The following is a 23,595-nucleotide window of genomic DNA, read 5'->3' as shown; positions in this document are numbered from 1 at the left end:
GATCCACGACATAAATATAATCTCACACCAAATTATTGTCTCAGGCACCCAGCTGGACCTCCAACTGGTTGGCCTAGCTGGACATGAGGCGGCTGACCTGGCAGCAAACGAAGCAACAGCAAATCCCTCTGTAACTACAGATGTAGGCTTCTCACTAACTGAAATGTATTCAAAAATAAACTCGCTATATAAAATATTATTCTGCCCAAATAACCTTTGCCTGCCCACTCCCGTACCGTCCCCAGTATGATTGTGTATTTTCAGACGCCTACGTACTGGTGGCACGATTTGTAAGATTGTTAAACCACATTGCTCCTGTGGACAACTCATCGGTTTAGAGCACGTCTTTGGCCAGTGTCCGGAAAATATACCTTATTTCCACAACTTATATAAACACATGTCAACCTACAAATTGACACCTGAACAATACCTAACTAAACATAGCGAGCTCGGCTGGTCACATACACTACTGCTGTGTAGGCTCGTATCAATCAATCAATCAATGAGGCTTATATCGCGCATATTCCGTGGGTACAGTTCTAGGCGCTCAGCAGTGATGCCGTGTGAGATGAAATTTTATACGGCCAGTAATTGCAGCCATTTCGGCGCATATTTACCTTTCACGGCCTATTATTCCAAGTCACACGGGTATAGGTAGACAATTATTAACTGTGCCAAAGCAATTTTGCCAGGAAAGACCCTTTTGTCAATCGTGGGATCTTTAACGTGCACACCCAATGTAGTGTACACGGGGGGGAGTTCGGACACCGAAGAGAGTCTGCACACAAAGTTGACTCTGAAATAAATTTCCGCCGAACCTGGGATCGAACTCACGCTGACAGCGGCCAACTGAATACAAATCCAGCGCGCTACCAACTGAGCTATATCCCCGCCCACTCCCCCGTGAGTGTGTGGGTCTGAGCCTACATAACTTTAAACAAATAACCATACCTGTACGCCTCCCACCATAATAATACCGTAAGGCCTCCTAACACTTTCCCACCCCCTCTCCCTTTCTCCCCACCACCCCCAACTGGCCCCCTTTTTTTTTGGCTCACGAAGTGTAGCCTATGCGATCGTAACTTTGTCTGTCTGTGCGTTTGTTTGCGCGTGTGTATGTCTGTGGTAGAAACTTTAACATTTCGTCATTTGAAGACGTCACATTATGGCGTAAGAGGGTTAGACGTCACGCGAAGGAATTACTGAAAGTCTCGGTCATTGTTTTTTGAGCGGGCCGAGACTAGTTGGCAGTCGTGTCGTAGATTGTTGACACTCTCTCTCTCTCTCTCTCTCTCTCTCTCTCTCTCTCTCTCTCTCTCTCTCTCTCTCTCTCTCTCTCTCTCTCTCTCTCTCTCTCTCCTTTTTTTGTGTTTTGTGTTTTTTGTTTGTTTAAATATCATATTAACCCAGTCCTGTTCTTAAGAGGCTGACAAACCATGCCTGCAGGACATTAATTCTCCTCACAAAAAAAAAAGGTGTTTGCATTTTTAGCAGCTCTATCGCTATATCTCTTTCCTTCGTGCTGTTTGTACGAGTGTCTGGCTGAGTTAACTTTCACGATTATTTTCTTGACGAGAAGGACGGCGTCTAGGGTGAACACATTTAAAACTGAATATGGATGATGCAGGATTGAATCGAAAGCAAACTAAAGTCCCGGTCGCACCTGCCTAAGAACAGTAGGGGGCTTGATGCACGAGTGCCTGGCTGTTTCCACATGCTGTATAAGCACACAGTTTGTGTGTGTTTGTGTGTGTTTTTCTGTTTTTGAGTCACTTGAGAAAAAGTGACTATGTAATCGGTCAGTGTTAGTCTGTCCGGCCGGCCGTCCAGCCGGCCGGCCGTCCGTCCGGCCGGCCGGCCGTAGACACCACCTTAACGTTGGACTTTTCTCGGAAACTATCAAAGCGATCGGGCTCATATTTTGTTTAGTCGTGACCTCCAATGACCTCTACACTTTAACGATGGTTTCGTTGACCTTTGACCTTTTTCAAGGTCACAGGTCAGCGTCAAAGGAAAAATTAGACATTTTATATCTTTGACAAAGTTCATCGGATGTGATTGAAACTTTGTAGGATTATTCTTTACATCAAAGTATTTACATCTGTAGCCTTTTACGAACGTTATCAGAAAAACAAGGGAGATAACTAGCCTTTTCTGTTCGGCAACACACAACTTAACGTTGGGCTTTTCTCGGAAACTATAAAAGTGACCGGGCTCAAATTTTATGTGAACGTGACTCATTGTGTTGTGAATAGCAATTTCTTCCTGTCCATCTGATGCCTCATATAATATTCAGAACTGCGAAAGTGACTCGATCGAGCGTTTGCTCTTCTTGTTATTTTTTTGTTTTGCGTGTTCGTAATCACCCTACCTCCCCTCCCAGGTCCATAAACGGGTACATCGTTGTCATTTTACTGCGGCGTTTCCCATGAGATGAAGGAGGGAAACAAGCAGTAAACAAGCAATAAATCGAAAATCAGCATTTTGTTGCGAGTCTCGTCTCGGTGTGTTCGCCATGAATACAAATTTACGGTCAGTCGTGAGCTGTTACGGCTCGCTGCGCACCAGTGACTACATTATAGTTGTGCAGACGGCGCAGAAAAGTTGTCTACTGTCAGCTGTCCTCTATTTGACCTGTGACTGCTCTCTCACGTCGCCAATTGTGGGTCACAGTCAAGGGCGACACAAACACGCTGGTGCTGTGAGTGACCAGTGTCAATTTCACAGGCACCAGACACTGTCCAGTTTGGGGAATAGGTCTCTTGTGCATTCTTTCTGGGAGGAAACTATGGCCTGAGGGATGCACGCCAGTCCCGGCATTTTTTACACATACATACACACACACGCACCCCGCAAATCCCCCCCACCCCCCTCCGTAAATGGCGGGCGTATAGGTCAGTTTCACTCGGTGTGTCCATTTCGTTGGTTATTCTCAGTCTGCACTGAGATCTATGGTGTTTTCGGTCTGATTGAGCTGAAAATTGGCTTGGTAGTGGGGAACATAAGGTGGAAGCGAAAACAAAATTAGCTTCCAAACTTTAAAAGAAAAAGGGTGTACGCTGAGGATATTAATAATGTTAACGGAATGCTTGAGTTGTAGCTGATACAAATCCACTGATCTAAAAATAATTGTTTCCCCTGAATAAACTTATCTGAGAGCGACCTGCGGGGGTTGTCCTGCCCACCTGAAGGTCAGCGCTTGTTTCCTTCGTGAACCATTAATATGTGGCATGAATTTTCCTAATGTTGGCTTTACGATCAATCCAGGCAGAATTTTTTTTTAACGTTTTAACGATTTGTTATGATTTGGCTTTTTCACAATAATTGTGTACACTAAGTCGCTATTACAGCTACTTTTGACGGCCTTTTCAAATTGTTGTTGTAGCATGGAAACATTCGGGATGATGTTTGTCGCTTGGCAGAGAGATGCGTCATTAGTCTGTACTAGGTGCCTCAAAACCAAAAAGATCATCGGCGCAGTTGAAACGCTGCTCTGTCGGAGCTATCGGTTCAAATTAGTGTTGTAAAATGAGGCGCCTGACACTGTAACCGGGCCACTCGCACGCACAATACTCGTTGCAATGACGTCGTCAAGTGCTTGCGTGCTGAAGATAATTGAGGCAATAGAGGGCACTAAAAATGTCCCGGTTGAGGTGAACTCTTTTACTCGTCCTGCCACAGCCTCGTGTAGATATGCCCCAGACACAACACTGGAATCCAGGACAGCTCGGAGTTAGTCTGGACCGGTCTGATCTCAATTCTGTGCCAAGGCCGGGCTTGACTGAATTATGATAAGCTTTACACTCAACGCGTAGGTTCGTAGCACGTAACTGGACTAACAGTTTCTGACTGAGATACGTACCGTTTGTTTGTGTTTGCAATACCGCCTCCACTGTACAGTTTGTCCTTGATCAGTGTCACGTGCGTGTTCGGTTCCGACGAGGAGCGTGTGTGTTATTGCGTTTGTGGTTACGTCAGTTCATGCGTGTGTTTGTGTGTGTTGACGAAGAGCCTCAGACCATTTGTTTCATTTCAAAATACTTCTGTCTTTTTTGCCATTATCTTCTTTTCCAAGTGTATTTGGGTTGTTCATGCGCTGCATTTGTATTCTCGTTTTAATGTTTGCGGTTATCTACGTTGTGATGTGCTTGTGTTTATGTATGTTGTTTTCTAGGGTGCCGCACGGGAGGTGTTCCCGAAATTCGGTCAACAGCTTTCTCTGACACTAACAAAACAAAAAGGTCACTGTTGTAACCGCATTCTGTATGTTAGTTGGGGATGAAAAAGAGTTTGAAGGGAGCCGTGAAAGTTAAGGGGGGGGGGGGGGGGGGGGACCTGCTGAGGTTCCGGGGTTAGGGGGCCTTCAAACTGAATGCCTCTGGTTTATGGCTGTGTATGATGATGCCCTACCGTGCCTTTCGCTGTCACCGAATACTGTTTATACAATCTATATGATTTACAAACATTGCACTCACAAGCTGCTCTTTCATGTCAGTAGCGTGGATAAAGGGAGCAAACTTCCGTAGCCGTAAAGAAAAAAGGTCGACACAGAAAATGGGTTACAGGGTGTGTGAAAAACGAGTGCTCTTTTCCCTGTTAAAAAAAATAAATTATCTCAGCTAAATTTTCAGTGATACAAATAAATGTCTGCCTGACTCCACTTCCTTTTCCACACCCCTATACTCACTCTCTCTCTCTCTCTCTCTCTCTCTCTCTCTCTCTCTCTCTCTCTCTCTCTCTCTCTCTCTCTCTCTCTCTCTCTCTCTATATATATATATATATATATATATATATATATATTTTTTTTTTTTTGTTGTTTTTTTTGTTTGTTAAATGAACTTTTTTTGTTGTTCAAAATATGGATGCTCCATGCAAACTGGTGTTTCACTGTCAAGAACAAGGTTACCGGACAGAAAAACGCCAGACCGCAGAAGGGAGCCACTGATGGGGCAAAGGCTCGTGGAACTTAACCCCCCCCCCCCCCCCCCCCCTCGGTATTAGGCTGCTTTTTGTTTTTTAATCCGAGTTGAAAGGGTTGCCCTTTATCTCCATATCAAAGTAATCTTTCACTGGGGGTTGACGTAAACCTCGATACTTTACGCAACTCGCTCGCTCCTTCAAGCAACACCCGAGCAATCGGCTCTTTGTGTAAACTGTCAAACAGTATACCTTTGTAGATAAGTTCAGTGATGCAGATAAGCAATCGGCAAAGCACCCTGCCAAACAAGAAATCACCGATAACCTTCACAAGCTCTCTGCAGAAACATTTAAAAGATTACTTTCAAAGCGAATTTTAGGGCAAGCAATCTCGCTTAAAAAAAACATCCGTGACAAGCACCCAATAGCCGACAAGGGAAACATTAAAATTATGAGTTTGGAAGCGAACGCGTAATGTAACTTGAAAAAAGAGATCGGTTGCGACCTTCGCATAATAAATCACAGAGAGTGTATTCACACTGGTTTTTTTGTTTTTTTTGCGAATATTTAAAAAAGGTGTGTGTGTGTGTTGGTGAATAACAATCACTAGTTTTCAGCTTCTCTCGTACGTCCTGGTACGAGTCGCTGTTGCGATTTTAATGTTTGCAACGTTAAAAAGGCGCCAGTCCTAAGTGCATTATACGTAATAACCGCATTATCAGGGAGCGCCAACGAGAGGTTTTAAACTCACGCTAAATCAGCAGTTTCTGTATTCTGTTTTCTTTTTTTGCAAGGCGGAGTGTCAAGCTTCGCACTTTCTTACGGGCAGACTGCACTGCTAAAGATGAACAGTACAGTATGCCATAGAATTACCACCGCCTTTTTTCAAAGTACTTCTCTTTTTGGCGGGATCTGTGCACAAATGTTTTACCACTGGGTAAATAAATGAATAAATAGCAAACTTAATGGATTGTTTTCGTTTCATTTCACAGGCTTAAATTTTTCCACAGAGAGAGTGTGTGTGTGTGTGTGTGTGTGTGTGTGTGTGTGTGTGTGTGTGTGTGTGTGTGTGTGTGTGTGTGTGTGTGTGTATGTGTGTGTACGTATGTATGTATGTGTGTGTGTGTATGTATGTGTGTATGCGTGTGTGTGTGTGTATGTGTGTGTGTGTGTGTGTGTGTGTGTGTGTGCGCGGAAGGTGGGTGGGTCAGTAAGCATAGAAGACAGAGGTAACGAAAGGGACAGAGGTGCAGAAAGGGGGTGAATTCTTCGCATTGTACTAATACACACTTATATATTTATCTCTTACGAAACTGAGTAGTGACTGCTCAGTTTTGGTCGCCCCCGACCTAAGCGGATGGGAAAACTTGAATGTGGTTTACTCACCACGCGGATAAGAAGCTTACAAGTGCAAAGGGATTTGTATGCGTGCCCATCCCATTCAGTTCAGAGAAGTTGACATGTACATAAGCAAACAGCTTCTGGCAATAGGGTAACTTAATAGTGTGTGTGTGTGTGTGTGTGTGTGTGTGTGTGTGTGTGTGTGTGTGTGTGTGTGTGTGTGTGTGTGTGTGTGTGTGTGTTCGTGCCTACCCCCTCCTTCTTGTTCTTGTTCTTGTTCTTGTTCTTGTTCTTTATTTATTTCTTCATTTTCGTTATTTCTTTTATTCTTTCTTCCTTTTTATCGTTTCTTATTTTCTTTCTTTCTTTTTTTCTAAAGGAATCTTTCTCAGTGACAGTGGATGCACAATCGAGTTCAAGTACATACCAGAGACCCCATCTGCAAAAATTCAAGCACTGGTGTATACTGCACGCACCAATGACCCCCCCCCCCCCCCATATTTGGCTATATGGTCAGATATTTAAAAACAAGTGTAACGTCTGCTTCCATTTCTGACGTGATTGCTTCCCTTATATTGTCAACTGTTGTAAGTACCCGACCTTGATCGCCCCTGGGCGTATGAATATGTTCATGACTTGCATCAACTATCACTCCGCTGTTGTCAAACACGTGTACGGACTAACTTTGTGCCCCCCCCCCCCCCCCCCCCCCCCATCCGATCTCTTGCTGTATAGCCAATACGTTAAAACAAGTGTTCAAATGACTGTGGTAATACCATACATTGATCGCCGCATCAATTATTACCCCTTCGTCAACCATGTGTACGAACTTTGTGTCATATCTCCACTCCCCTCTCCTGATCTCTTGTCAAATGTCCCGAACAGTAGACCCCCCTCCCCCATTTAAACTCAGAACAAAATCGTAGACAAAAGAGGGAGTTTTAAAGTGGAGGTGAATTTACAAAGGTACAGCTGAAAAGGAAAGGCCTTAAAAGGGGGGGAAGGAGGGGGGGGGGATCTTAAAAGGGGGGTTCCACAGACTAGTGTCAACTGTTGTAAGTAGCCTACCGGACCTTGACGGCCCCTGGGCGTATTTAACCTTTCACGGCTTTCATCACTGACAAATAACTTTTCGTCAAACATGTGAACGAACTTTGTATCCCCCCCCCCCCCCCCCCAACCCCAACCCCTCTCCCTCAGATCTTGCCATGTTTAAACAAGTGTCAAGTCTTGTTAGTACCTGACTCTAAACAGGATATAACCGCTCAGTGCTTGCATCAGCCGCTCCGCAATATTGTGTCAGTCCGTGTCCACAGTGTGGCGTACCTGTAACACTTTCTTGTCCGTTGTGACATTACTGTCAGAACCAGTAGTTGACCCCTGTCTGAAGCGTCACTCTTGTTTGGACAGTTTTAGGTACAGGCGCCTGACTCATAATAATAACAATAACAAACAAGGGATCTTAAAAGGGGGGTTCCACAGACTGTAGTGGCAACTGTTGTAAGCACCGGACCTTGACGGCCCCTGGGCGTTCGATTTAACTTTTCACGGCTTTCATCACTGACCTATAACTTTTCGTCAAACATGTGAACGAACTTTGTCTCCCCCCCCCCCCCCCCCCAACTTCATTGTCCACAAAAATGAACACATTAAAAAGGAACATTTTCTTCGACGCATCTAACCTGCTGCGCTTGTCAACGATTTTTAAACACACATTGTAATAAGAACTTTTAGGACATTCCACAAGACAAGAACACATAAATCACATTAATACTTGTATTGACAAACACACCTTTTGCCACAAAGTACAATATAAATGAGATCATTAATACATCACGATCAACATATTCGGAATTCCACTATATTAACTTCTCATATCACATGGACCTGTGTTTCACTTATCAAAAAAACAATTCTTATTTGTCAGATCGATTAGACTTTGGAATATTTTATTTCGTCCCCCTGGGTATGTACACATTCAGAAAAACATGTGCAACAGTCACTGATTCTGCGATGCTTTTCGGACTTTTTGCGTGTTGCAAGTAACACTCGTCAACCTGATAGCGAAGAATTTTTCATGACATAAAAATTAAAGAATTCATGTGTTAGTGTCAAAAAAGAACTTGTCGAAAGTCAGTCGTCAGAGAGCAACTTGCCAACCGCATAGTGTTGCGTCTGTGTAATCTGCTCTATACCACAAAATTCACATCGATGAACTCGCAATTTCCCTCTTCAAGTTCAATGTATTTTGTGTACATATGTATTATATGTTCTCACTTTAGTTATCTGTTAAAATGAATTTTTTTGAATTTTTTTTTATCTTTTATTTTTATTTCATTTTTTGTAGTTAGTCCCTCTTTAGGGCGATGGCTGGGTGTAAAAAAAGCAGACCAGTGCTTAATCTATTACCCTCGTTAAATAAAGAATTGTCATTGCCTCTCTCTCTCTCTCTCTCTCTCTCTCTCTCTCTCTCTCTCTCTCTCTCTCTCTCTCTCTCTCTCTCTCTCTCTCTCTCTCTCTCTCTCTCTCTCTCTCTCTTATAACATCTTCTTCAGACTCAAATTTTACAAGAATGTTATGTTGCAGGCTGATCTGTCCCGCACGCTGCACACACCTCTCCACCTGCCCCAGTACCATCAATACGGCAACTTCAACAGCGGTCGCCATGACACCGCCCACGTCATCACCACCGTGGCCTGCTTCTCTTCGCGCCTTCCGCAGGCTGTGACATCTCCCTCCCACCTCCTGCCGTCACGGTATTCCATCAGCACCCCTTCCTCCCCGGAAGTTTTCCGCAAAGCCTTGGCTACCCTGTGTCTGTCCTCAAGAGGTACTTGTAAGAAACGCAACACCAACAACCTCCGGGTAACCTTTGCTGATGAGATTCACGTGGAAGGCAAAAATTTGCCAGTGTATTCCAACCCCGAGGAACGCTCTCCATCACCCAACTCCTCACAGCCGCCCAAGTCCGTGCTGAAAACCGCGATTGATGTTCACCGAATCTTGAGGGATCAAGGCGATTCTTTCAAGGATAATCCACACCCGTTCGAGCAGATCCCCGAAGAGGAAGAGTGGCGGTACTTTACTGACGGCAGTGAAGCTTACCCTGGCTCAGCCCCAGGAAGCCCCAATGTGTTTTCCCCCACTACCCGAATCCCTTCTCTCGGCCTGTCTCCCCCTGTGAGACCTGACAACTTGTTGGAGAGAGAGCTGAGGCGAGCTTCTGACACTGACGCTTTTTCGTGCAGGAAGGAGCTGTTTGGTGTGGAAGAGGATCTACGCCGTGGGTCGACCGGTAGCATCCAGGCTTTGGAGAGGCCTTCAAGCTTGGATGTCGCAAGCCACAGGCCTGTGACAGACAGTGCTTCTTACTCTAGGGAACAGAAAGCACTGCAGAATCTTGGACCCGAGTACAACTACGCCACGTATCCAGCAGCCATGAGCTACGCTCTCTCGTCAGTCAGGGATGTCTCTGTCGTTCCTAAAGATCAACCACGAGTACAGCAACAGAACCTTGTTTCGCCAGTAAGTGCCACGACACCCAGCGAGGAAATGTATGGGGTCCATCCATCTTATCTAACGTTCCCGCCCATGAACCTCTCAGCGTATGGCTGGACCCAGACTTTCGCCAGACCAGCACACGAGAAGCACCACAATGATGCAGCATCAGTGGCCAGCTGGGCCAGCCAGAGGTCTGAGGTGTGTGCAGAGAAAGGGTCATCTAACGGCAGCCTGTCGTACCCATCCAACCCGTCCGGCTACACGTCGGGCAGCTCGGGGGGCAGCTGGTCGTTCGTCACGCACGGAGACCACCAGGCCGGTCACAGTCCAGGCCAGGCTCCCGGCTATCCCTGCGAAGCGGAACACGCACCTTCAGCGCCAGTGGACCATGAACAAGGCAACGGTCACCGCTCGCTGCCCCTGCCTTCCGTCACGGACTTCATGCTGCAGCGCTACCTGGGTGAAGTCAACCGGATGTTCCAGACCTATCCCGCCCAGCCGTCCTCAAAGCTGACTTCAGAGAATACCTCCAATGACAGCAGAGGCAACAATGTACACCGCCCTACCCCACAACACCCATCTGTGCCCCCTTCCACCCCTCTCCCTGCCGATATCCTGCCCCCAGACATGCGGGGCAACTCAGTCAGCTTTGCCCCACTTGGTCGCTATCTCCATGACCTGCTCAACACTTGTGGCGGCAACAACTCGTTCCAGGGTCACCATGGCGACAAGAACCCCAGCATCTACATGGCCAAGTTCATGAACTGCACCTCCTTCGCATCCTCGGAGGACTCGTGGCGAGCGCTGACCGACATGGTCAAGTTCCAGTCTCAGTTCTACAACCATCCACAGCCCCACCTTCACCCCCAAGATGCCAGGCCCACCGTCTCGCCCTCCTCTGGGTATCCCGCGTCTTTCTGGTCTTCCGACCGAGGGGGAGACTCTGTTGCGGCCGGCTCTGAAGAAATCCACAGCACTTCCAACGGTCATTCGCAAAAACTGAGTTCCAGGCAACACGAGCAGAGCGGAATTAATTCTCACAGCGTCTGCACCGGCAGCTGTGGTCAAAACGGTCAATGGACTGGTACTAACGGTGGAGGTGGGCATGTTTTGAAACCACCAGAGATTCCAGAATACGCCCAGAGTGAGCCAGGGGACACACAGGACGTAAGCAAACTGGTGGACATGGAATATGGGGAGATGCGGCCTCGCTCTTTTTCCACCGTGGAGTCATCCACGTCATGGCCCGGTCAGGAATCCAGCGTAGGTAATGGGTCTAATGAACATAGCAGGCAAACCAATGGACCGAGTTCCCTTTCTGGGCCACAGAACCACGGATCAAGGTCGCACAGCTCTCAGAATCAGGCTTCAAGGTCACAAGGCTCAATGCCAAGGTCACACATGTCCAATTCAGAGGGTCAGGCGAGTTGTCCATACATACCGCTTCAGCTGGGTAGCAGTGACGAGGTGGCGGCTGACTTCCTCGTGTTCTGTGCCGTGGTGAAAGCCGCCTTCACTCCTCCCCCCAACAGTCAGAACCCCAACTGTGCCCCCAATGCTCCTCCCGGTTTCCCCTTTCCCGATTTTAACCCCAACTGGTTCCGCTTCTTGCCCGGCTTTCCCAAATAGCTGACGAACTTTCATGAATTTTCGAGGAAGCATTTGCATTGACTTTCGGAGTTTTGATTATATGTGTACATAGTTAACATGAACAGTGACAGTGACAGTGCCATTAGCTTTGAGCAAGCACTTCTCCACAAATTGTGTGACTTTGTCACGCTTTCAGGGCAGCATTAACGGTGATCTCAAGTGTGTATTCTGGCCAGCATTCCCAAGGCAATACTCAAAACCATTGGACACGATCAAAGGAAATTGTGATTGACAGTATAATGATCCATGGGCTTAATAGACAAATTCCGGAAATAATGTTGTCGGGTTTGTATGGGCTGTGAAAGAGTGAATACCCTTGATTTTAGTGAGACAAAAAATCAACACGTCCTCCCCTCGTGACAATAAAGACCAGTCACTAGCGGGAGGGTGTCGGGGGGGCCCGGGTAGCTCAGGTGGTAGAGCACTGGACTTGTGATCGAAAGGTCGCTGGTTCGAATCCGGGCCGGGACGGACACAGGTCAACTTTATGTGCAGACCCAGAGACGGTATCCATCTCCCACCCCCTCGGTCATTCTGCCATAAGTGCAGATGGCTGATACCACCTAAACACGCATACACTTGTGTATCTCATCTAAAGTCGGGTTAAAACCCGGGAACATGCCCCTAATGGCTTTGCCGTGAGGGCGTAAAACTTGAATTTCTCTCTCGGGAGGGTGTGTCCGAAACACTGGGACAGGAGCACGTGTGGATTGTTTGTCTCACTAAAAGCAAAGGGTATTCACTCTTTCACAACCCATACAAACCTAACGGAGTTATTACCGAACATCGTCTATCCAAGACAAAAAGCATTACATGATTTACAATACAATTGCATTTAATTTGTTTTTTTCTTTGTGTCTTCCCGGGATTGATGAAAAGTCACAAGATATTTGATTATTTGACGCATTTCTTATTGAATTCTGTCGTTTCTTTCAGTCGTATTGTGTAAGGCACAGTTCTTCCCATGAAAACAGTTCGGCTTACTATACTATTTCGGGCCAAAAGCTTAGTCGGTAGCGGCACTGGCTTCAAATCCAACTGTAGCTATCGGCGTGGGTTCGATCGCCACGTTCGACGAGGGATTTATTTCCCAGAGTCAACTTTGTGCAGACTTTCCTCGGTGTCCGAACACCCCCGTGTGCACGCATGCGCATGATAAAGAACCTACATTCACTGGGCGAAAGTCTCAGGGCTTGGAAACACGAATACACGCATGCAGAAAAAACAAGTCGCGTAAGGCGAAAATACAATATTTAGTCAAGTAGCTGTCGAACTCACAGAATGAAACTGAACGCAATGCAACGCAGCAAGACCGTATACTCGTGGTCCACCGCTCACGGCATAGGCAGTGAAATTGACAAGAAGAGCGGGGTAGTGGTTACGCTATGCTGCATAGCACGCTTTTCTGTACCTCTCTTCGTTTTAACTTTCTGAGCGTGTTTTTAATCCAAACATATCATATCTATATGTTTTTGGAATCAGGAACCGACAAGGAATAAGATGAAAGTGTTTTTAAATTGATTTCGAAAAAAAAATTTTGATAATAATTTTTATATATTTAATTTTCAGAGCTTGTTTTTAATCCGAATATAACATATTTATATGTTTTTGGAATCAGCAAATGATGGAGAATAAGATAAACGTAAATTTGGATCGTTTTATAAATTTTTATTTTTTTTTACAATTTTCAGATTTTTAATGACCAAAGTCATTAATTAATTTTTAAGCCACCAAGCTGAAATGCAATACCGAACCCCGGGCTTCGTCGAAGAGTACTTGACAAAAATTTCAACCAATTTGGTTGAAAAATGAGGGCGTGACAGTGCCGCCTCAACTTTCACGAAAAGCCGGATATGACGTCATCAAAGACATTTATCAAAAAAATGAAAAAAACGTTCGGGGATTTCATACCCAGGAACTCTCATGTCAAATTTCATAAAGATCGGTCCAGTAGTTTAGTCTGAATCGCTCTACACACACACACACACACACACAGACACACACACACATGCACATACACCACGACCCTCGTTTCGATTCCCCCTCGATGTTAAAATATTTAGTCAAAACTTGACTAAATATAAAAAGTACGGCGTAACGTCTGCTTCCATTTCTGACTTGATTGCTTCCCTTATATTGTCAACTGTTGTAAGTACCCGACCTTGATCGCCCCTGGGCGTATGAATATGTTCATGACTTGCATCAACTATCACTCCGCTGTTGTCAAACACGTGTACGGACTAACTTTGTGCCCCCCCCCCCCCCCCCCCCCCATCCGATCTCTTGCTGTATAGCCAATACGTTAAAACAAGTGTTCAAATGACTGTGGTAATACCATACATTGATCGCCGCATTCCCCAGTGAGAAGGCAGCCCAAATTTCGACGAGGCTAACCTCACAGGATTTATATATAAAATCTTATCCTTATCATCCTTATCCGCCCAAGCTTTTACAATGTGCATGGACACTTCAAAAATCAACATCCTCATTGCTCCCTGTGCAGAATGGAAGTTTTGACATGAATTCATTTCACAGCTTGCCACTTATATCAGTTAAGAAATTAATTCTGTATAAAATAACAAAAACAAAGGCACAAGGAGCATCCGGGTTATTGATGTTTGGCATGTGTCCAAGTGGAGGGATGGCATGCCCCCCGCGGGTTAGGGGGAGTCCCATATTGGTTGGGACGAGAAAGAATTTGCCCGATGCTCCCCAGCATGTCGTAAGAGGCGACTAACGGATTCTGTTTCTCCTTTTACCCTTGTTAAGTGTTTCTTGTATAGAATATAGTCAATGTTTGTACAGATTTTAGTCAAGCAGTATGTAAGAAATGTTAAGTCCTTTGTACTGGAAACTTGCATTCTCCCAGTAAGGTCATATATTGTACTACGTTGCAAGCCCCCGGAGCAAATTTTTGATTAGTGCTTTTGTGAACAAGAAACAATTGACAAGTGGCTCTATCCCATCTCCCTCCCTCCGTCGCGATAAAACCTTGCATGGTTGAAAACGACGTTAAACACCAAATACAGAAAGAAAGAAAGCCTTATTCCATGTATAAGCATGGCCACATCTAAGATGGCGAGCCGAATCGTTTATACAGGAAGGACTGGGCCTTGTAACTTTGAGAGGTTGTGAGTGTATGAGGCATCAAGCTTGTTCCGAATTCTGGCTCTCTTTCTTTCATCCTTTCTTTTTGTTTCGGAGTTGCTGAACTAATGAGGGAGTTCAATGATTAAAAACAAGTGTTACCTATTGCCAGCTCTGAATCGTCTTTGTCCGGCGTCATTCTTGGGGCAGTCGTCTTTGTCCGGCGTCATTCTTGGGGCAGTCGTCTTTGTCCGGCGTCATTCTTGGGGCAGTCGTCTTTGTCCGGCGTCATTCTTGGGGCAGTCGTCTTTGTCCGGCGTCATTCTTGGGGCAGTCGTCTTTGTCCGGCGTCATTCTTGGGGCAGTCGTCTTTGTCCGGCGTCATTCTTGGGGCAGTCGTCTTTGTCCGGCGTCATTCTTGGGGCAGTCGTCTTTGTCCGGCGTCATTCTTGGGGCAGTCGTCTTTGTCCGGCGTCATTCTTGGGGCAGTCGTCTTTGTCCGGCGTCATTCTTGGGGCAGTCGTCTTTGTCCGGCGTCATTCTTGGGGCAGTCGTCTTTGTCCGGCGTCATTCTTGGGGCAGTCTTCTTTGTCCGGCGTCATTCTTGGGGCAGTCGTCTTTGTCCGGCGTCATTCTTGGGGCAGTCGTCTTTGTCCGGCGTCATTCTTGGGGCAGTCGTCTTTGTCCGGCGTCATTCTTGGGGCAGTCGTCTTTGTCCGGCGTCATTCTTGGGGCAGTCGTCTTTGTCCGGCGTCATTCTTGGGGCAGTCGTCTTTGTCCGGCGTCATTCTTGGGGCAGTCGTCTTTGTCCGGCGTCATTCTTGGGGCAGTCGTCTTTGTCCGGCGTCATTCTTGGGGCAGTCGTCTTTGTCCGGCGTCATTCTTGGGGCAGTCTTCTTTGTCCGGCGTCATTCTTGGGGCAGTCGTCTTTGTCCGGCGTCATTCTTGGGGCAGTCGTCTTTGTCCGGCGTCATTCTTGGGGCAGTCGTCTTTGTCCGGCGTCATTCTTGGGGCAGTCGTCTTTGTCCGGCGTCATTCTTGGGGCAGTCGTCTTTGTCCGGCGTCATTCTTGGGGCAGTCGTCTTTGTCCGGCGTCATTCTTGGGGCAGTCGTCTTTGTCCGGCGTCATTCTTGGGGCAGTCGTCTTTGTCCGGCGTCATTCTTGGGGCAGTCGTCTTTGTCCGGCGTCATTCTTGGGGCAGTCGTCTTTGTCCGGCGTCATTCTTGGGGCAGTCGTCTTTGTCCGGCGTCATTCTTGGGGCAGTCGTCGAGGGAACATGGGATCATTTCATTTTTGCTCTGACTTTAAGAACCACTCTATATGGTTCAAAATCTCATTCATTAATTTTTTAAGTCAAGATATTTCGTACCCTATTCAAACGGATTCTTGAGCAGTTTTTTTTTGTTTTGTTTTGTTTTTTTGTTCAGCTAATGCTCAATTAGGCAACACACTGTAACATCATTTACAACTAGTCTAATCAGCCTGAAACGATAGCTGGTAGATCTTTTCCGAAGTATGTTGTTTACGATGTCCTTGTTATTCGTTGTTCGAAAAATAGTTTTCCTCTGAATGAAAGAAGTGATTGATTTACCCGTCTGGTTCATCTCTCAGGACTTTGCCATTGCTCAGCTAGCTGGGAATTGTGTCTTGCTGTTTAAAGATGGGAGAGAGAGGGTATACATGGGGTTCGTGTTACTGTTATGTCTGTGCTATGGATTTACCTCTCGACAGGAGGAGGAGACTAGCTATGGAGATAAAAGGAATCTTCCAGCCTGAAAGACGGCAATGTTAGATTGTAATGTATGGTTAGGCAGCCAACATTTGACGTTGTGAAGGGGCAGACTCATCCTGAACTCAGGTCAAAATGAGTTCGGCTCATTCTATCCCTGACAGGATGCTTTGGTTTTCCTTGTCTGGCGAGGAAATCGATGGTTTACATATTTAGATCTTTTCGTAATGTGTTATGGATGTAAGCGGATTCGCGATCGTCGATAATGATTTTTCATGGTGTTGTGTAATTTTTAAATTAACAAAGTAATTGATATGTAAGACAGTTTCAAGCTAGCTATTTTTCGCGGCTGTATTTACTGTGCAAACAACTCTAAATATGGCAAAAGTGTCACGTGATAATTAACCGTTTGGTTTCCGCGCTTGCTGGAGCAGACGATTTTTTGACAGTGATGCAACCATATATTACGGTCTCCTTCCGGCAGCAGTCCCAAAATGTCGACTTGTTTTGACCTTAGAACGATGTCTTTATCATAACTGTGAAGAACAGAACGGAGATCACTGTCGAAGTCGGCCAATCTGCAATCATTTTCGTCTCGCGAACACTGCTCGTGAACAACATATGGGAGATAACTCTGTATTCTTGTTTTGATAGATTCGCGTAGGACTTTAGCGTCCGGTCAGAGCGATAACTGGCGATAGCCGTTGAGCGATGATGATCAGAATTGGGGCAGACTGTCTTCTGATGATTTTCAGAAATTCCTGCATTACGATCATTATGCTATTCCCCTTGCCTTTTTCCCTGTGGTATTTCAAATCTTCACGCACAAGATTATTTTTTCCAACTGCTCCAACGTTTTAATTTGTGAAAAATGCGTGGCTGATGATCTATCTGCGTGTCTTTCCTGTGCACTTAAGGACGTTTGCTAGTCATCGATTGCGATCTGCCTTTTTGCGCAATTGAGAATCAAAAGCAACGGAGACATAATCAAAAATCAAGCAAGTTTAGTTTGTAGAACGTGTGATTTTTGACAAAAGGAAACATTCTACAGTTTGTCGACCTAATGGCGCTTGCTGTGGACAATATCACCTGTATATGGTGTCGGGGCATGATAAGAAGTGAATAATCCGGCTTTTAAACGAGTTGGAACCACACACAAACAGTACAGCTTATCGCTCGGGAAATGATTAAGACTTCTGAAAAACCGATACCAAAGTAACTTACAGTGTCAAGGAGGTGACATGCGGAGATCTTTTGTCAGCGTCACTGCTAAGCTTATTTGCGCGTAACTGTTTCTAAATCTTGCAGCTTAATCCCCTTACCTCGTTGGGCTCTGCCTTGTCGTCGTCTTTTATAGCCATCTAATACTTACACAACAATCCAACATTGCAGGGTCGCACGAAACCAGAAGACCTTATCTGCGCTATTTTTAACAAGAGATTAAACAGTAGATCTCCAGCAAATGTTGATTAAGGTGTCTGGTTTCGGGGGCATTTAAAACCGGTGAGACTGGCGACGAGATTTACTGTCTGTCTGTGCGCGCGCGTGTTCGATGATGATGATGATGATGTATGATGATGATGATGGTGGAACTTTATTTTAGAAGTATAGAGTGTTAGAGAGAGAGAGAGAGAGAGAGAGAGAGAGAGAGAGAGAGAGAGAGAGAGAGAGAGAGAGAGAGTGAGTGAGAGACTGAGAGAGAGAGAGAGAGAGAGAGAGAGTGAGTGAGGGAGTCTGTGTTTCTCCCTCTTTGTCTGTCTGTATCTCTATCTGTTTTTCTCTCCGTGTCTCGGTGTGAGAACCAGTAAAAACCGGTGAGGACTTGAGATCCTGCTTCATCTCGTTTTACCAGTCGTAACAGGTGGTCGCCCGTGTTCTTTGTGAGGTCGTGGTTTTTTGCTGTTGACGAAAAAAATATTTACCGGTGATAACTGAGAACAAATATTTCCTTATTTGCTTCACATTTAATTCCCATGCTCAAATATTCAGAGCGTTTGTTACTGTTCTATTGAAATTGGTGGTATTACATCTGTTGAAAACATACTTGATTTGTGCTTATTTTTCCTTCGTTACAGTAACTTGACAACATAAACTTTGTTTTGTGACCGTATAAGTCAGTTGTAGTTATAATTATTTGGACACGGTGAATGTCCGCGAAAACAAAACTGCGCGGCAGTACAATCGATTTTCCGCAAAAACAAGTGTCCTTGGAAAAAACATCGTGTTACACAGGCATAACGTTGATACCCACAAGAAAGAAGGCAGGGAAAGAGTATGCCTATCACTCCACACACACACACACACACACTCACACTCACACGCACACACACACGCACACACACACACACACACACACACGCACGCACACGCACACACACACACACACACACACACAACTACCTTTCAATTTTTCCCGTGCTTGTATAGTATATCTGAACTTTTCGTAATGTTGTCACACTTTTTTTCTTTCACATGTAATAATTATGCATGCCTTTTTTGACGACCAAGTCAGTGTCTGTAATCATGTGATTCTTTGTTCTTTTCTCTTTTTAAACATGTTATTTCCGTATGTGCACTTATCGTCACCAAATAAAAATCTGTGCGATTGGTCGTTATGTGATTCTGTGTGTGCACAAGCAGACGTTTGTAACAAAAGTATTCTTATTGTGGTATAATCCTGGTTATTTTCAAGTGTTGAATAAAACTGAATTGAACGTTGAATTCTTAGAGTTTTATTTTTTGTTGTCTCAATGTCCTAAGTTGGTTGATGGTTGGTTGGCTTGTGCAAAATATGCCGGACCTACGGACGAAATGGGGGGGGGGGGGGGGAGAGTATGTGTGCTTTGGTGTAGGCTATCGTGGCGGTGGTGTGTGTGTGCGTGTGTGTGCGCGCGCGCGCTCTCAAAGTATGATATTAAAAGAAATCTACAGGTATTTGGTCCAGAAATGAAGACACACTCAGCATTGTGATTTACACAGAGGCAGGTGTTATCAAGCAGTCAGTTGAAGGATCCTAGTCTCCCGTCTGCACGACCCTGTCAACCAACACGCAGCGGTCCGGGACACAGCCATTGTTTTACTTCAATACCAACGAACACTCAAACACAGCCTAGCTGCTTCAATTGCTGAGTATGAACTTTTGAGTGAGTTAATTTCAAAGGTTGACAAAACAAAATTAATTCAGCCACAAATTCCCACCCTACACATAAAACACCCAGGATGTTGTTTTTACATTTAGTCAAGTTTTGACTAAATGTTTTAACTAGAGGGGGAATCGAGACGAGGGTCGTGGTGTATGTGTGTGTGTGTGTGTGTGTGTGCATGTAGAGCGATTCAGAGTAAACTATTGGACCGATCTTTATGAAATTTTTCATGAGAGTTCCGGGGTATGATATCCCCAGACGTTTTTTTTCATTTTTTTGATAAATGTCTGATGACGTCATATCCGACTTTTTGTAAAAGTTGAGGCGGCACTGTCACACCCTCATTTTTCAATCAAATTGATTGAAATTTTTGTAAAGCAATCTTCGACGAAGGCCGGACTTTGGTATTGCATTTCAGCTTGGTGGCTAAAAAATTAATTTATGACTTTGGTCATTAAAAATCTGAAAATTGTAATTAATTGTTTTTTATAAAACGATCCAAATGTACGCTATTCTTATTCTTCATCATTGTCTGATTCCAAAAACATATAAATATGTTATATTTGGATTAAACACAAGCTCTGTAAATTAAAAATATAAAAATTATGATCAAAATGAAATTTCCGAAATCGATTTAAAAACAATTTCATCTTATTCCTTGTCGGTTCCTGATTCTAAAAACATATAGATATGATATGTTTGGATTAAAAACACGATCAGAAAGTTAAAACGAAGAGAGGTACAGAAAAGCGTGCTGTGCAGCACAGCGAAACCACTACCGCGCTAAACAGGCTCGTCAGTTTCACTGCGTTTTTCACGAGCGGCGAACCACGGTCATTGTGAAAAAATGCAGTGCGTTCAGTTTCATTCTGTGAGTTCCACAGCTTGACTAAATGTAGTAATTTCGCCTTACGCGACTTGTTTCATATAAAAAAAATTATGTCCAAGTGGAGGGATGGTCTTATCCCACGTTAAAGTCTGGCCAAATCCGAGATGATGGGTCGAATCGTTTACACGACCAGGACTGTGCCTTTTTAAGATATTTGGTCCAGAAATGAAGACGCACTAAGCATTTACTAGTGGATGTCGTTATCAAGCAAGGTACACTCCTTCGTCTCCGTGTCAACCACCATAGGGTCCTGATCTGACCTAGAGCTTCCTTCCACCGAGCAATAATGATGATGATAATAAAACGTCATTCGGTAGCGCTTTTCACCAGAAAACAGCAGTCTCATGGCGTTTTACAAAATGCATGGGACATTCAAATTCAACATTTCACACAGTCATACACTCTTAAAAAAAGTTAAGGATCGGTTGAAAAAACGGATCTAATTATAAAAAATTGCCAAAAAATTAAACATCGACATAATATTTAAAAGATTAATGTGTTTGAATTAACAAATGAACAATGAGTCTTGACCTAGAATTTTGTTTGACAGGCAGAGTTATTTCCCTTTGTGGGACATCTCAAAAGCTTCTGCATTTTGGAAGAAAAAGGGTGTTTTTTATAGCCCCATGAAATTTGCGGAACGCATGCCAGGGCAAAAGGTTGTGATGCACGTGCTACAACAGGGTCCTGGCTATGAACATCGCTCATCAGCTTGTGTTTAAAGGTTGACACGCTGACACAATTATGCACAGTTGCAACATGCCCCCACGAAGAAAACAGCGATTTGGATAGAGGAAGAGCAAGAGGATGGCTACAAGACGGTGTTGCTGCCATGCAAGTGGTCCAGAGGCTTGCAGTGGCTCCCTCTGTCATCATCAGACTAAAACAGAGATTCCACGCAACTGGAAGAGTGCAGGAGCGACAACGTTCTGGTCGGCCCAGACGGAGTCACCACACAAAGAGAAGATCGCAAAGAAGCAGGCCATGCAACAAAGAATGGCTACGGCAAACAACATTACTACATTAGGCAACGCCTACAAGCTACCACCAACACTGTTGTTAGTGGTCAGACGACCCGAAACCGCTTACACAACTTTGGCTTGCGTGCAAGGCGTCCAGTCCGAGGAACAACCCTGACTGCTAATCACCGAGCAGCTCGCCGAGCCTGGTGCACTCAACATGTGAGGTGGCAACGTCAGCAGTGGGCTCACGTGTTGTTTACAGATGAGTCCCGCTTTTGCTTGGAACCTGCTGATGGTCGCATCCGAGTGTGGAGGCGTCGCGGAGAGCGCTTCGCAGAAGGCGCTGTTCTGGAACGACAGCGTTTTGGCGGAGGCTCTGTGATGGTCTGGGGAGGGATCAGCACACGTCTAAGGACACCTCTGTACCATGTAGTGGGCAACTTGACCGGTGTCCGCTACCAGAATGAGATCCTGCAACCCCTGGTCGTTCCAGCCCTCCAAGCGATCGGCCCTCGTGCGATTCTTCAGGATGACAACGCACCTCCCCATCGCTCTGCAGCTGTAAACACCTTCATCCAGCAGGCCACCCAGCCAGCAAGACATTAGCGGCCGATAATCGGCCGAACACCCTTCAAAAAGTCGGGCCGGTGACGTCAAAACATACGACGCGGGTGTTGGCCCGACTAACTTTTGCAAAGAGGCAACGATGCGGCCGATAGGCGGCCGAACACCTGCACTATGGCGGCACGCATCCGGTCCGATGTTAATCGGCCCGATGACTTGTTTGACCTGCGGTCCGACACCTTATGCCGACATCGGGAAGATATCGATTTCAGCGGGAAGACATCGGGACGATGTCGGCATAAGGTGTCGGGCCGCAGGTCCAACAAGCCATCGGGCCGATTAACATCGGACCGGATGCGTGCCGCCATAGTACAGGTGTTCGGCCGCCTGTCGGCCGCCTCGTTGCCTCTTTGCAAAAGTTAGTCGGGCCAACACCCGCGTCGTATCTTTTGACGTCACCTGCCCGACTTTTTGAAGGGTGTTCGGCCGACTATCGGCCGCTAATGTCTTGCTGGCTGGGTGCAGCTACCGATACAGCAGTATGTACCACCACCACCCCCCCCCCCCCCAAGTGTAACAGTGCAAAATTCACTTACAGCTACAGCTACAGCAGTATAACCCCCCCTCCCCCCAGTGTTACAGTTGCAAACAAACCTACAGATACAGCAGTGTGTACAACCCCCCCCCCCCCCCAGTGTAACAGTGCAAAACAAATCACCAGCTAGAGATACAGCAGTATGTAGAACCCCCCGCCCCTACCGCGTACCGCCCTCACTGTAACAGTACAAAACACACCTACAGCTACAGATACAGCCGTATACACCCCCCCCCCCCTCAGTATTACAGTATAAAACACACCTACAGCAACAGATTCAGCAGTATATACAACCCCCCAAGTGTAACAGTGCAAAAATTACTTACAGCTACAGCTACAGCAGTATGTACACCTCCCCTCCCCCTTAGTAACAGTGCAAAACACACCTACAGCTACAGCAGTATGTACAACCCCCAACCCCCCCCCCCCCCCACCACTGTAACAGTACAAAACTCATTTACAGCTACAGATTCAGAATTATGTACATCCCCCTCCCCCCCGCTGCCACCACTGTAACAGTACCAAACATACAACACTCCACCCCCTTCCCTCGTGTAGAGCGCAAAACACACCTAGAGCTACAGATACAGCAGTATACAACCCCAATCCCCCCCCCCCCCCCCCCCCCTGTGTGCAAAACACACCAACAGCTACAAAAACAGCAGTATGTTCACCCCCCCCCCCTCCCCCTACTGTAACAGTACATAACACACCCACAGCTTCAGCTAGTTACATCTATGCTTGGCGCTGGTGGACAATATTCACTTTTTTTGGCAAAAACCGCCAGTTTTGGCCAAAAAAGACAAAGATTTGGCCAAAACAACCCACACATTTGGCCAAATAAAATAGATTTGGCTATAACTTTTTTTGGGCCAAAACTTTCTATGTAAAAGTTTTGGCCAAAACTGTTTATGTTAGCTAAAACGGGAGATTTGGCCAAACTTCTGCCACAAAAAGATTTGGCCAAAAAAAGATTTGGCCAAACAAAAAAGATTTGGCCAAATCTTCACTTTTTGGCCAAATCTTTTTTGTTTGGCCAAATCTTTTTTTGGCAAAATCTTTTGTATTTGCTGGCGCTGGTGGACAATATTCACTTTTTTGGCCAAATCTCTTTTTGGCCAAAACTTTGCTTTTTTGGCCAAAACTTTGCTTTTTTGGCCAATACCGCCAGTTTTGGCCAAAAAAGTGTGTTTTTGGCAAAATAAGTGAATATTGT

The 23,595-nt window shown here is 45.5% G+C and overlaps 1 protein-coding gene across 1 annotated transcript in view; it reads left to right on the top strand.

The window, feature by feature from the left end:
• LOC138971501 (uncharacterized) overlaps window positions 1-14,999 on the top strand; it is a 29,846-nt gene extending 14,847 nt beyond the window's left edge. The window contains exon 2 of the mRNA XM_070344248.1: window positions 8,845-14,999. Coding sequence (XP_070200349.1) covers window positions 8,845-11,388 — 2,544 coding nt within the window. The 3' untranslated portion in view covers window positions 11,389-14,999. The remainder of the gene's footprint in view (window positions 1-8,844) is intronic.
• The last annotated feature ends 8,596 nt before the right edge of the window (window positions 15,000-23,595 follow it).

The sequence above is a fragment of the Littorina saxatilis genome, linkage group LG1 (assembly GCF_037325665.1).
Source record: "Littorina saxatilis isolate snail1 linkage group LG1, US_GU_Lsax_2.0, whole genome shotgun sequence".
NCBI classification, from domain to species: Eukaryota; Metazoa; Mollusca; class Gastropoda; order Littorinimorpha; family Littorinidae; genus Littorina; species Littorina saxatilis.
Note: the sequence above shows the minus strand (reverse complement) of the source record. Positions and strands in the feature narration are given on the sequence as shown.